The 14911-nt window shown below is 51.3% G+C and overlaps 1 protein-coding gene across 4 annotated transcripts in view; it reads right to left on the bottom strand.

Moving 5' to 3' along the window:
• The window catches only part of LOC119395605 (UBX domain-containing protein 6), a 407364-nt gene that overhangs the window by 221764 nt on the left and 170689 nt on the right, over positions 1-14911 (bottom strand). For 3 of the 4 annotated variants that reach the window (XM_049416694.1, XM_037662581.2, XM_037662584.2), the window contains one exon: positions 3423-3569. The exons of the other annotated variant lie outside the window; for it this stretch is intronic. In XM_049416694.1, coding sequence (XP_049272651.1) covers positions 3423-3569 — 147 coding nt within the window. The remainder of the gene's footprint in view (positions 1-3422; positions 3570-14911) is intronic. 4 annotated transcript variants of the gene reach the window in all.

The raw sequence follows: 14911 nt of genomic DNA, 5'->3' as shown, positions 1-14911 counted from the left end.
ACATTGTCCTGTTTGACCTATATAAACTTTCCCACAGCTCATGGAAATCAGATATACCACATTACTGTGCATTCACTGAAGCGAGTTTTGTGATTAGTGGCGCATGCGGGGGGGGGGGGGGCTGTTTTTTTGGTTTCATGCGCGTGCACATATCGAGGACAGCTTGCAAGGGGCATTGAAAAGCAAGTTAACATTGTCTATTTGATGCTTTCTTAAACTTGCGTGACAACTTGCGCAAGTACTGAACTACGTGCATTGGTCTCTTGTCTTGCCTGTTTTTTTGTTCCCTGGTTTTGTTTTTGTTCTCTGCAGGATTGTTTCGCACACGGATGTGATGAGAGAATGGGGAAAGCTTGCGTTTCGTAACCGTGCTAGCTGATTCATCAGGCTACGCTCACAATCATGCTCACAAGACTTACTTAATGCTGCCTTAATACACGTGGTGGCTATGCCCCTCTTAATCAATTTGGTCTGTGCGCTGTCATAAGGCATCAAGGTTTTCTTCGATATAGGCCCAGCATACATGCTTACATGCATGTTTTCTTCGATATATAGGCCCAGCATACATGCTTACTCGATGAAAAACACAGGTTGATGTCAAGAAATTGAATTCGGTTACTGATCGGCAATTCGTGCGTGAACTTCTCTTCCCAACGATTTGATTAAAATGTCTAGTATGTTATCGACTTGGTGATGTAAGTGGAAGCAATCGCTGCCCTTAATAACAATTAAGGAATCGCCTACGTACCTGAACACTTGTGTCACAGGCGTGTTACTAACTTGGCTGCGATTACATGGTCAAGAGATGATAAAAATGTGTCGCACAAAATAGGAGCTATGGCTAAACCTATGCATATTCCGGTTGCCGTTGAATTAAGATAAAATTCTAAAAGCGTTAAAAAGTTGTTGCTGCTAAGCCCGACAGAATTCTGAAAATTCACTTCTCCAAAACCCCGCACAGCTGACATAAGACCAACATGCGGCACCGAATAATACAAGTCCTCGATATCTATTAAAAATGCAGTTTGATCAATCCCTTGAGCTTCGTTATTTGCCAAAATAACTTCTTCGGAGCTTCCTACGAGGGAAGGGTTCATTATCGGCGGCTTTTTTAGATGAGTCTGCAGAAAATTCCCTAGATGTCACCGCCATGATGTCTTCTCGGCATGTCCAGTGTTGACAAGCTGCCTCAACGAGTTCAGGTGCAAATCCTTGAATAGCTTCAGGGCGGCTTTCTTTTGTTTCTTCAGTTCGAAAGAAATTTCTTTAAAATTCTTTGAAACGGCGTTTCTGGATTTTTCTTTCATTAAGGTTTCGGGCAAGACGACGAAGCCACCGTCCTTGCCTGCCTGTATCGCTTGAAGTGTATCGTTCTTTAGGAAAGTAACAGCTCTTTAAAGGGGAACTCCGGGGATTTTTCGATATTCACCGACTTCAATTAAACTTTTAACATATGTTCTCTTTGGTACCCTCATGATATGTGCCAAATTATACAACCGTAAGTCACTTAGTTTTTTAGAAAACGAATTTTAAATTTGGTAGGCAATTCCGGAATCACGCCTGTTAAAGCGGGCCACCCTATGTATGTGACGTAACGTGCCTACTCTTTTCCGACCCCGCCTCGCCCAGCAGACGGTTGCAGCGTGCGCTTTCTTCTACGAGGCGGCGACGACGCGAGCAAAGTTCGGCTTTGTTAGCGTCATAGCGTCTTAGTCGTCATGGACATCGGGTCTTACAGTAAGCACGCACAATACTGAGCAACGAGGAGATCGATGCGGGGCACGTGAGCTGCTTCACGCGCCGGCGGGTAGAAGTCAAAAGGCGATGCTTCCGCGCTCATATAGTATAGCCGCAATCATCGCTGAACTCGTCACTGGTAAGTTGAGACGGGCAGGCACAGCTTGATTCCGCGTCGGATGGCATCGCCAGCTTGCTTTTCGCGTGATAGAAGAAGCGCGTGTGCTGTGTTTATCACCTGGCCAGCCGTGATGGCGTGTAGCACACTTCGTGACGTCATCGCATACCTAGCACGGAGCAGCTTAGCTCCCTGTTTCGGTTTCGACTCATCGTTTATTGCTTATTTAAAATTATTGACTAGTCATCTCAGCAAAATGAGCTACCCTTGCTGTTACAAGACTGTTAATACTATTTGAAAACGGCATTATCTCAATATGGTCGAAAATGCACCGGAGTTCCCCTTTAAGGGTGCTGTTCCTGAACTCTTTGTTCCAATTATGAACCAACTAGCCCTCATCAAGTTGTTACAACTGCGAAGTTGTCAGAAGTCGTCGGGACTTCCTGCTGGGTATCTTCAGCCTATCGACATCCCACCGGAGCCCTTCTTCAGAGTTGGTTTGGACCTTCTCGGTCCCTTTCCAACATCCACTTCAGGAAACAAGTGGGCTGCCGTTGCTACCGATTACGCGACCCGCTACGCAATCACACGAGCCATGCCAACCAGCTGCACTACAGACGTCGCTGATTTTTTACTTCGGGATCTTGTTTTAGTGTACGGTGTTCCATGACAATTGCTGACAGACGGAGGCCGTACCTTCCTTTCACACTTGATTGACGATATCCTGCACTCCTGCTCCACATGGCTTCACCTCACGACCTCGTACCACCCCCAGACAAAAGGTTTACAGAGCGCTTAAACCGGACCCTGACAGACATGCTTTCAAAATACGCGTCGACCGACCATCGTGATTGGGACCATGCACTGCCATACGTGACGTTCGCGTATAACTCCTCCCGGCACAACACTGCTGGATACTCACCGTTTTACCTTTCGTTTGGACGCGAACAACGCTGCCATTGGATACCTTCCTTCCGGCTGCTGCAGATTCGACCACGCACGCGACGCTACTGCCCGCGCTGACCACGCCCGTCACCTTGCCCGCAAAAGATTGACGGCTTCTCAAGAAACACAGAAGCACCGTTACGACGAGCGGCATCGTGACAAATGATTTGCAACGGGTTCCCTCGTTCTTCTCTGGACCCCAACGCGACGTGCCGGCCTCTCCGAGAATCTACTTTCTCGTTACACGGGCCCATAACGCGTGCTTCGACAAGTGACAGACGTTACGCACGAAATTGTCCCAGATATTCCCACAACCTCTTCTGCTCCGTTATCCCGTGACGTCATCCATGTATCAAGACTCAAGCGTTACCACCCTCCTCCTGCTGTGGCCCCATAGGTGCGCCAGGTCGGCATTTTTGCCAGCGGGGGTTGTATTGCGTGGGTTTGACCGACGTTAACGGTGCATAGTGGGAGATGCGCTGAAAAGGCGTCTGGGAGTAAGGTGAAGAAGTCGACGTTCTTGTGTGGGCTATGCTGTGGCTTGCCACTGACCTAGTGTTAGTTCCACGTAACAATATACACAACAAGAACCTTCCATAAAGGCAATAGGAGCACCACCAACCTGAAGGAACTCAAGGGCACCCTCGAGTGGCAGCACCCGCTCCTGGAATATCCGGTTGTTGAGGCGGATGCGGCGATACTTCTCCTCCGTTGGATGATCTGCTATGTTGCTGAGATACTTGCACAGAGTTTCCACACCAGCGTCAACCTGATCGGGATAAAAGACTTTTAAAAGACTTCATATGAGCGTTGTTCGAACAATGAGACAAGATAATAATAATATTATTAATAGCTGAGGTTTAACGTCCCAAAACCACGATATGATTATAAGAGATGCCGTAGTGGAGGGCTCCGGAAATTTCGACCACCTAGGGTTCTTTAACGTGCACCTAAATTTAAGTACACGGGCCTCAAACATTTTCGCCTCCATCGAAAATGCAGCCGCCGCGGCCGGGATTCGATCCAGCGACCTTTGGGTCAGAAGTCAAGCGTCATAACCACTAGACCACCGTGGCGGGGCAACAATGAGACAAGAAAAAAAAGCACTATTGTGGTGCAAGAGTGTTATTGCACATGCTACATATGAAATGTACCAAGCTATTAATGATTTTTCCTTAAACCTTGCTTATTCTGAAGAGGGAGACCCTGCTTTAGATTCATATTTCCTTATTTTTGAGCGGATTTTTATGAAGCTTCGGCAGCTTATGTATATTTAAGTCCTAATTTTAAATATGCAATTATTTTTCTAGAACACTTTGGAGTTTTTAAACTATGAAACATGTCCGCAAGACTTATTTCTAAACTGTCAGAGTTATAAAGGAGTAAATACTGTATGCAGTAAAACGAGAATCAATTGATGGACTTCCCTGAGCAAAATCCCAGCTTGACTTATGGTGGTGTTTGGTTTCCTTTTCTTTTTGGGTAATAGGCCTTTACCGACCACCGGCGTGCACGGCCTCGCTACTATCAGCGATACGCGCCGAACACCACCGCGGGTCCGAGCACTGCGAGCTCCATCTAGGGTGCCGCCTCCTTGTTTGTCTCGCACCGTGTACCGTCTGCGCTGCTGCGCACGAGAGCTCGGCCCATCACCGCGAAGGGACGGCCAGCCCACGCGCACAGCGGGGGATACCGTAGGCGGCACTCTCCAAATGGGTGGTTTATTTAAGGGATTTTCGTACAATAAGATGAACAGCTTTACAGAATAACCAATCGTAAGGGACAATATACAGGGTACCAATTAGATAATACATGATACAAAAACACAGAAAGTGGTCGCCATGAATGGCACACCTATAAAAAACAAAGAACCAAGTTTAGAGCGCCCACCTACCCTTCGGCTAGCACTCCCGCGATTGCGCACCCCAAAGCAGAAGAAACAGAACAGACAAGGACAGTTAAGAGAAACACACGGTGCACGATCGTGAGACGCTGCCTTGGAACTTCGAGACTGCAGAAGAGAATGCGCGCCCCCCAAAGCCGGGGCCCCGACGAGACGGCATAACCACTGGTCAGCGATGAACAACAAAGAAGAAAGGACCGCCACCCGCCGGAGAGGTCGAAATGCATACACACCCTCCGAGGTCTCGAAGTGGTCTCCCCGAACCCCGTCTCGTGTCCCCGCTTGTCAATCGAGCCCGAGCAAGGCCTGAATCCCACCAAGATTAGGCCAATGGGACACTGTTTTAAACCTTCAAGGAGCCGGAACTTCAAAGAGTGAAGTGACGGCGATTTAATAATAATAATCGCTGGGGTTTTACGTCCCAAAACCATGATATGACTATGAGGGACGCCGTAGAGGAGGGCTCCGGAAATTTCGTCCACCTGGGGTTCTTTAACGTGCATCTAAATCTAAGTACACGGGCCTCAAACGACAGCGATTTAAGTCCAGCTGCTGCCCGTTCAGTCGGTATGAGGGGGACGCGAAAGTTCTCCAAGGAAAAATGGCATCGAGCAACTAGTGCGGACGCCTGAATTCCCACACCCCTCCCTCCTTAAGTGCCCCCTACTAACCGGAGCTCTGGTGAAAGCCGAGTGAACATACACAACAATGTCACAACTGTAGGGCACCAGGGCATTCAGTTAAATTAACACACGGCGAAAATCCTCCCAAAGAAAACGAAACAATAGCTCTAAAGCTCTCCCAGCAAAAATGTCAACAACTAATCAAAACCAGTACATCTAGCATGCACAAAAACCAAATTTAAGAACTCAGCTCTCGAAACGAAGAAATACCAGAATCCGCCAAGACAACAGCGAAAAACAGTTCGAACACTGAAGAAGTACCAAGTCGAAAACAATCGTGCAATGCCTCTTAAGTGTTCAACCCAAACGGCCCCGCTCATCTCTGGTCCGTCTTCACTGACATGGACCGTAACGGGCCTTGGTCGCCAGCCATACCGTCAACGTACTGACTGCGACAGGCGCCGCAATCTCAGCCTAATCCACTGCCCCGCCATTTCTGCAGCGATTCTGTGAATTCATCTCCGCCGTGGCCATTTGGGACCGGTGCTGTTTTGCTGTTTTTCTTTTGCCCTGATTCTGGCTCCGCTGTATACTTTGGTGTCGCCGCCACCTGCTGTTGAATGTGTGCGTTGACAGCTTGAAGGAGTGCCGGCCTTTGGGGCAACTGTCAGTGAAAATGGTGGCTTCTGACATGACTGTTGCTGGATGGCTGCCGATCTGCGACTGGAATAAGTTACCCCCTCTTTTATCCTCCGAAAGAGAAAGCGCGTGCTCGCTTTTGAAGGCTGCATGCTAGATGTCGGAGAAGCGTCCCATCGAGCATCACGCACAATAAAGCCCCTACGAAACGGACAGAGTTAGTTCTGCCGAGGTCGCAAGTTATAACGTCGCACTGGGCTCGAACCTTGAGCTGTGCCCTCGGATGTCACTGTCTGCGGGCACGGGGAGCGTTCGCCTCGGGCCACTCGTTCCCTCTGTCATATTATAGGGTTTGAGATCACAGACGTACCCCGATCCACCGATTGCTTTTAGCGTTAAGTCCGTCAGCTTGTACACGAGAGAAGAGACAGTCATTCCTATCTGGTACAATCATATCCACTTCGGTGCCACAGAAGCTGAAAATTTCTTGCTGGCATCACTTAGGACATGATTGTGCTTTAATTAACACCACGTCACCCACTTTGTATAGAACGTCCCGATAAGAGCAGTCATACTGCGCTTTCTGGTCCGCATGAGCAGTGCTCAAATTCCTGTCACCTTTACGAGCAGCCCAACTGCATAAGCAGCGCGTGCCGACGAAGCAGTCAGTTCTGCGCAGCGTTCCTGTAGAGTATGTTCTATGGGATTCAGCAGCTCTCTCCCAAGATTGAGACTTGCGGGGGTAAAGCCAGTCGAGCGGTTCACGGTCGTCCTCAAAACAAATCTGATTTCAAGGAGACAATTGTCCCAATGCTTGTGCGTCCCCACAAAAGCAACAAGCATGTGTTTGATGTTGCAGTTACACGTTCGGTTGGATTTGTCTGGGCGTGGTATGTGGTTGTTCTCTGGTGCTTAAAGGGACAGTAAACAACCGCGTGGTCCAAAAATTGTAATGAAGAGAAATATGTGCATTTTTGCTATGTGAACATGCTGCCACAACCATTTTGCGAATACGTGCTATAATAAGGAAGTTACATGGGTTAGAACATCCGCTTCAGCTGATTTCAAATTTTCGCGCGGCCGCGCCACCCTTCTCCGCCACAGGGAGGGGAAGGCGTAGCCCGTCGTCGTGACTCAGCCCACTTCGTAAATGTCACACGACGTCAGCATTTGACGTCATCGGCGAGCTCGATCACTCGCAATGCACTTCCGCTTGCTGCGGCTCCTCGTTGTTTATTGTTTATATTGTCGCACGTGTTCCGTAACTTGACGGGCAGTTTTCGGCTCTTCGGTATATTTAAACCTTTGTGAGAGTTCACGATGAAGCAGGAATGCGTGCTTGCTTTCCAAGACGTCGAAGGGGCGCGAGAGAAAAGAACCCCGCTTGCCGTGCGTGCAATGGGAAAACCAAGCAAGCGCAACCCGTCAGAGCTACCGGAGATTGTTCTATAGTGATGCGCTGTAGAGTTGAATTATAACTGGTTTATTAACTCTAACGCTACATGACTGGGCGACGCCCTATATGCGTAGTACCGCGATGCGTGCCGAGCTTCCAATGCCACCGGGTAGATCACGCGCCCGGATACTTGAAGCCCGCGTGCCACATGAGACCTGAGCCGCGTCGCTCTCTCCACATACCGTACCGTCCGGCGCATAGCAACCGTGGCATCTTCGAGGCCGTTCGCTGTTTCGGTTGAGCGTCAGAGATGGCGCTTGATGACTCCCGAGTCCCGACACTAGCCCGACACTACATCTCCCCCCTTCAGTTACGGAACCATGCAGGAGGGCGCACAGTTCTCCCATGCGCGGTGACGTAGGGTGATGGTAGTGATGGCGCGGCCAGTGTTGACTGCGTGGTTCCCGGTTGCTTCATGCCTGGTGCCCGATCCGACAGACGAGATGGCATGTCCAGCGATGCCGGATGATTTTCTAGCGCCATACCTGCGCTGTCTTTTACGAGGTGTCTCCTGTTGCGGCGGACAGTGCCCGTTTCGCATTGGATCTAGTATGAGCGTGGCGAGTCAGCCTGTCTCAGGACGGCACCTCTGCGTTTGAGGTCTTTTATCCACACTTGCTGCCCTGGATTCAGGACTGGTAAACGGACACCGCGGCGACGATTGTAGTTCCTTTGCTGGCGCTGCTTGATTCCTTGCTCGGTCTTTTGAAGTCGTTGACTGTCTGCGAGCGTCGGCTTCAGCATGTGTGGAGAAATCGGAACTGTGGTGCGAACACGCCGGCCGAAAAGTAGCTCTGCTGGGCTATAGCCGTTCTCTAGCGGTGTTGCACGGTACGCCAGAAGAGCCTTGTAGGGATCAGCTGCCTTGCCTATCTTCTGTTTGGCGATCTTCACTGCCGCCTCGGCGAATCCGTTGCTCTGTGGGTACTTCGGGCTTGATGTAATCCCCATTCTCTCGCGAATTTCGAAAACTCGGATGTATTGCAGGGATGAAACTGTGGCCCGTTGTCAGTTACAACAGTATCTGGAATGCCGTGGCGCGCGAAGATTGATTTCATCTTCTGTATGCTTGTTGCAGGTCGCTCATCTTCGAGGAGCGCAATCTCGAAGTAGCGCGAGTAGCAGTCAGCCACTAAGAGATACGTGGAACCTTTCGCGTAGAAGAGATCGACACCGAGCCGCTGCCAGGGTCGGTCCGGGAGTGCCGTCGGCATTAACGGTTCGCTCCTTTGTTGTCGATGCTCTATGCAGTTGGGACACTTTTCTATCAAGTCTTTGATGTCCCTTGTGATACCAGGCCACCAGCACGTTTGTCGGGCAAGTCGCGAGCACTTGACTTCTCCCTCATGCCCCTCGTGCAAGGCGTTCAGTGTTGCCTTCCGTAAGCATTGAGGAATGATAAGCCGATTGCCCATTAGTAGGACGCCGTCGTGTACTGTGAGTTCATGCTTGAATTGCCAGTACTCACGGCAGTCTTTCGGAGTTTTGCTCTTGTGCGCTGGCCACCCGTTTCTCGTGAAGGCTTCTATAGCTTTACATGTCGGATCACGCTTCTGCGCAATGGCAACTTTCTCTAGGCTTGCCACCTCCGACGACAAAAGGCCCACTACGACACTTGCGTAGGTTGATACTTCGCCTGAGATGTCTCCGGAGTCCTGCATTGCGAGTGGCTGACGAGAGAGAGCATCGGCTGTGATGAGCTGCTTGCCTGGTATAAACGTGGTCTCATAGTCATACCGCATCATGCGCAGACGAAGACGCTGAAGTCTGGGTGTTAAGCTGTCGATGGGTTAAGTGGAAAGGATGGGCACCAAAGGCTTGTGATCCGTTTCTATCTTGAAATGAAGCCCGATGAGGTAGTCCCTGAATTTCTCACATGCCCACGTTATTCCGAGAGCTTCTTTCTCAATTTGAGAGTAGCTTGCTTCAGCTGAGGTCAACGTTTTTGAAGCGTACGCTACAGGCCGCCGATTGCCATTGGGGTCTTCTTGGAACAGAACTGCTCCCAGACCGTAGCTTAAGGCGTCTGATGAGACGATGAGTCGTTGCCTCGGGTCATAGAGAGCTAGGACGGGTCGTGAAGTTAAGGCTTCTTTAATTTCTTGAAAAGCCTGCTGCTGTGCGGCGTCCCAGACAAAATGGTTGGACTTGCGCAAAAGCTCTGTCAGCGGATGCGCGATGTCACCGAAATTCGGAATGAGCCGAGATACGAAGTTGGTCATCCCGAGGAAGCGCTTGATCTCTGTCACGTTGGTTGGCGGCTTCATTTTAACGATGGCTTCAATCATACCCTCACCTGGGCGCACGCCGTTTTGATCAATGATGTGACCCAGAAACTTCACGCTATTTTGGTAGAAGGAGCACTTCTGTTTGTTCAGCGACACACCTGGCTTGAGTAACCCCTCGAGGACCAGGGCAAGGCGCTCGTCGTGGGACTGCTTGGTCTCTCCCCACACTAGCACGCCGTCTAGGTGGCACACGACTCCTTTCAAGCCCTCGAGTACATGACTCATCATCCTTTGGTAATGCTCCGGAGCTGATGAGATTCCAAAGGGCATCCTATTAAACTTGTATCTCCCAAAAGGAGTGATGAAGGTGGTTAGCTCAGATGACTTTGAATCCACCTTGATTTGGTAAAATCCGGAGTACGCGTCCAGTTTCGAGAAATACTTCGCTCCTCCGAGAAGTCCTAACGTGTGTTCTACGCTTGGAATGGGGTGATGCTCTCTGAGTACCCCTTTGTTGAGCATGGTGTAGTCCACGCAGAGCCTGACGCCACCATCCTTCTTGGGTACGACGACTATTGGCGCGCACCAAGAAGACGGATCTTGGACTTTTGTTATCACTCCCTGATTTTCCAGCTTCTTTAGCTCAGCCTCAACAGCGTCGTGCAGCGGGATGGGAATGCGCCTCGGAGAGGTTATGGCGAAAAGGACTGCGTTTGGCTTTAGTCTGATGGTGAAAGAATGCTCGATTTCACCGAGGCCAGAGAAGAGTTGCGAATATCTTTCGAGAAGAGTGTCGCAGTTGTGTTTAACTGACAGATCGCTCACCCGCCTTAATATGTCGAGCTTCTCTATGAGGCCTAAGCCCAGTAGTGGCTCGCCGAGGTTGCCTGCAACGTAGAATCTCTCCGAGGTGGTTGCTCCCTTATAAACCACAGTTGCTTCGATCATGCCCAGCACGTCTAACTGCTCGTTAGAGGGACCGATAAGGAATTTATCAGACTCACGCAGCGGTGCTGATGAGCTGAGGTTGAGATATGTATCCTCCGGCAGGGCTGATACGTCCGCACCAGTGTCCAATCGAAACTGCACCTCCTGTCCGTTGACGTACAACTGCGTTCTCCACGGGGTCGTTCCACCGTTTCTGATTGCTCCCAGGAAGCTCGGACTTTCCGGAGACTTGCCTGATTGGAGATGAAGCACTCGCGATGAACGGCATACCGTGGCAAAATGTCCCTTTTTGCGGCACTTCTTACAGTACACTTTTGACGCGGGACATTCTTTTCTGGAGTGAGTTTCTTGTTTACCACACCAGTCGCACGAACGCCGAGTCTGGGATTGCCCAACTGGTTTGCGCTTGCTGTCGACGCGTCATGGTTGGCTAGCTGTATGTAGACGATCGATGGCAGCTGTTCCTTCTGAGGAGCCGGCAGCATGAATATGCGTTTGCTGCTGGAGGACTTCTTCGAACTGCTTTGCGCAAAGTACTGCTTTCTCCAGTGTGACGCATATAGGGCGTCGCCCAGTCATGTAGCGTTAGAGTTAATAAACCAGTTATAATTCAACTCTACAGCGCATCACTATATAGAACATGGTGTCAGAAGTTTGAGCTACGATACCTCACGTCGCCAAGTGAGTGCTCATCAAAACCTCCAGCCATGACTGAATCAGGAACTCAAAGCGATCAGCGCATCCAACTCCAACCCCCTCAAGCCTTCAGCTTCATCGCCGAGCAATGGAGTGCCTGGAAGCGAAGGTGGGAGCGTTTCCGAACCGCCAGTGGTCTTCATCACCAACCAGACACTGATCAAATCAACTCATTGATCTACATCATGGGTGACAAAGCTGAAGACGTCCTCACGGCACTTTGTCTGACAGCCGCAAACGCGAAGAAGTATGCCAAAGTCATCGAAGCCTTCGACAGTCACCTCGTCGTCAAGAAAAACATCATCTGTGAAAAAGCGCTCTTCAATCGCCGCATACAAGACGAAGGTGAACCAATGACAGACTTCATCACAGCTCTGCACACTTTAGCCGAGCGGTGCGACTACGGCGACTTAAAGGACGAATTAATCCGTGACAGGATTGTCGTCGGCGTGCGTGACCAGAAGTTGTCGACGAAACTTCAGCTTGAACAAAACCCTACTTCTGACACCATATTCTATAGTGATGCGCTGTAGAGTTGAATTATAACTGGTTTATTAACTCTAACGCTACATGACTGGGCGACGCCCTATATGCGTCGTACCGCGATGCGTGCCGAGCTTCCAATGCCACCGGGTAGATCACGCGCCCGGATACTTGAAGCCCGCGTGCGACCTGAGACCTGAGCCGCGTCGCTCTCTCCACATACCGTACCGTCCGGCGCATAGCAACCGTGGCATCTTCGAGGCCGTTCGCTGCTTCGGTTGAGCGTCAGAGATGGCGCTTGATGACTCCCGAGTCCCGACACTAGCCCGACACTACAGAGATTCCCCCTCTCTCCGCTCGATTTGCAGCCGACAACGCTTTCCTCCCTGTTCCTCCACGTGTTGCTCATGTCGAAGGCGAAGTGCGTGCAGGTGCCATGCAGCGCGAGGAGTATACGCGCGCGCGACAACCCGAAAACTGCGTGGCCGAAACCGAATCACCGCAGGGCCAAGAGACAAGGCGCAGTTTCGTAGCGGTGGGTGGGAACAGGAACTGACGTTAACTTGTTGAGACCTGGTTTAGACCAATCGACGAGCTCAGTGGTACGTTAAGTTGCCCATGGGCAAGCTCGCGTCACTGCGCGTACGAGGGGGATTGGTCCGGCGAAGGAAAAAAGCACGGGAATTGTTTTTCGAAACGGGGTGTCTGCGCGGCGCGCAGCGCTGTAATATTCTGAAAATGTGACTGCCGCGGTCTACTGTACGAATTGTCGAGCTTGTTTGGGGTGTAAAAAAAAGTAGGAGCCTGCTTACTGGCCCTTTAATGCCCAGTGATACACAATAGTCCACAAAATTTTGGTGGTGAAATAGGACGCATTGTCCGTAATTAACAGCTTTGGATAGCAAAATCGCATGAACACCTCGATGAGCTTTTCCATGACGATGCGTGCCGTCAGCATTCGCAGGGGGAACAGTTCCACCCACTTAGTGAAGTTGAAAAGAACACACCGGGGCCGTGGCTGGGCCAAGACTAAAGTTTTTGCGATATAGCGGTTTAATGTAGCGTTGTGCGAGAGGGGTTAAGGGGAAGGGAAGGGGAAGAAGCAGTGGTGATAACGGCGGCTTCGGCTGGCGTGACGTCACGGATACAACATTCCGCTCCCCCTACGGTGAGTAACGGTCTGGGGGTTTGCGTTGCCGGCCCGAGCGACGCAACACCGGAGTTGAGGGGCTCCCGGCGATCTCGCTCCTTGTTGGCGCTCGCCTCGGTGTTCCTCGTGCTGGGGCCCCGCCGGCCCCGGCGGCCGTTTCGAGGCACCGAGAGTCGCCGGCTTCTCCCTGGTCATGCTCCAACTCCCGTGGCTTCACCTGGTCGCTGTGGCGCCGAATGGTTTCCCCCTCCGGACCATCGGCATTCACCAGGCGGGCTCCGTCTGTCGATGTAATGCTGGCTGGAGTCCACGGCTCGCCTCGCCCAAAGTTCCTCACCCAGACTGGCTCCCCGGGCTGCCACCCATCGAGGGGGGGACGGTCAACTGGTGAGGGCGGAATGGACACTGCGTTGTCCAGCCTGGAGCGAAGATCGTAGCCCATTAGGAGTTGCGCTGGTGTCCGGCCCCCGGCGTCCTGCGGTACCTGTGCAAAATCCTAGCCAGGCGGGTTTTCAGTGACCCTTGTACATTCTTCTTCAATGAATACTTCACAGTCCGAACCGCCCGCTCCGCGAGCCCATTGGACTGGGGGTGATACGGTGCTGTTCGGAGGTGTACTATGTTATTCAGCTTCGTGAAGGTGTTAAATTCCCAACTCGTAAACTGTGGGCCATTATCGGATACCAGCGTCCGGGGCAACCCGAATGTACTGAACAAGGTGCGCAGAGCCTCTATGGTGGCGTGTGTGGTGGAACTCTTCATGGGTATCGCTTCTATCCACTTACTATGTGAATCCACCACGATCAGTAGCATGTGACCATCGATCGGCCCCGCAAAATCGATATGCAGCCTCGACCAACGCTCATCCGTTTCCGGCCACGCAACAGGGGGTTTCTTTGGGGGCATAGGGGCAGCTTGGATGCAACTGGTGCAGGACTTAACCATGTGCTCAATGTCATTATCGATCCGGGGGTACCACATCAAGGAGCGCCCTAGCCGCTTCATTGAGCAAATCCCTTGATGAGTATCATGCAGCAGACGTAACATTACTGCTCGGGCACTCTTAGGGACGATCACTCGATGGCCCCAATAGAGAAGCCCATAACTCCCCGTTATCTCAGCTTTCCGGTTGAAGTATGGCATCAAGTGCTGGTCCTTAGGCCCCAAATTTCTTGGCCATCCCTCCTGCATCCATTTTTGCACCTTTGCTAAATCGTCATCAAGCTCCGTGAGAGTGCCCAGTTGCTTCGCAGACATGACACCATCATTGAGGGTCTCCGTGAGCAGCACATACTCACCGTCCACAGTTTCTTCCTGCGTCTCTGGCTGGGAAGTTGCTGACGTGGGGAGTCAGCTGAGGGCATCGGCTGGAATGTTGTTTTTCCCGGGCTGGTGTTTGATGACGTAATCGTATGCGCTCAGCAGCAGGGCCCATCGCTGGATTCGCGCCGCGGCCATCACGGGCACTGGCCTGTCTGGGTGAAAAAGTCCAACAAGCGGCTTATGGTCAGTCATCAATGTGAAAGTATTGCCGAGCAAGTATTGTCGGAATTTCGACGCACCAAACACAAGTGCCAAGGCTTCACGCTCCAGCTGCGAGTAATTTTTCTCAGCTCCAGTCAATAACCGAGAGCGGAACCCTATGGGCCGAAGTACCCCGCCCCCGACATCGTGTGAAAGCACTGCGCCGATTCCGTCCGGGGAGGCATCGCATTCCAGGACTAGCGGCTTGTGTGGCTCAAAATGCGCCAGAAAGTCTGCGGACTTCAGAAGGTCCTTCACACTGCTGAATGACTGCTGTGGAGCGGTACCCCACTTCCACTTAGCTTCCTTCCGGAGTAGTTGATATAGGGGTGCCATGGCGGTCGATGCATTGGGAAGAAACTTGTGGTAGTACGTTACCATGCCGAGGTAGGACCTTAATTCTGCGGAATTCCGTGGTGCCTGAACCTTAAGGATGGCGTCTATGTTTTCCGTCTTTGGTT

The sequence above is a fragment of the Rhipicephalus sanguineus genome, chromosome 6 (genome assembly GCF_013339695.2).
Source record: "Rhipicephalus sanguineus isolate Rsan-2018 chromosome 6, BIME_Rsan_1.4, whole genome shotgun sequence".
In the NCBI taxonomy this organism is placed as follows: Eukaryota; Metazoa; Arthropoda; class Arachnida; order Ixodida; family Ixodidae; genus Rhipicephalus; species Rhipicephalus sanguineus.
Note: the sequence above shows the minus strand (reverse complement) of the source record. Positions and strands in the feature narration are given on the sequence as shown.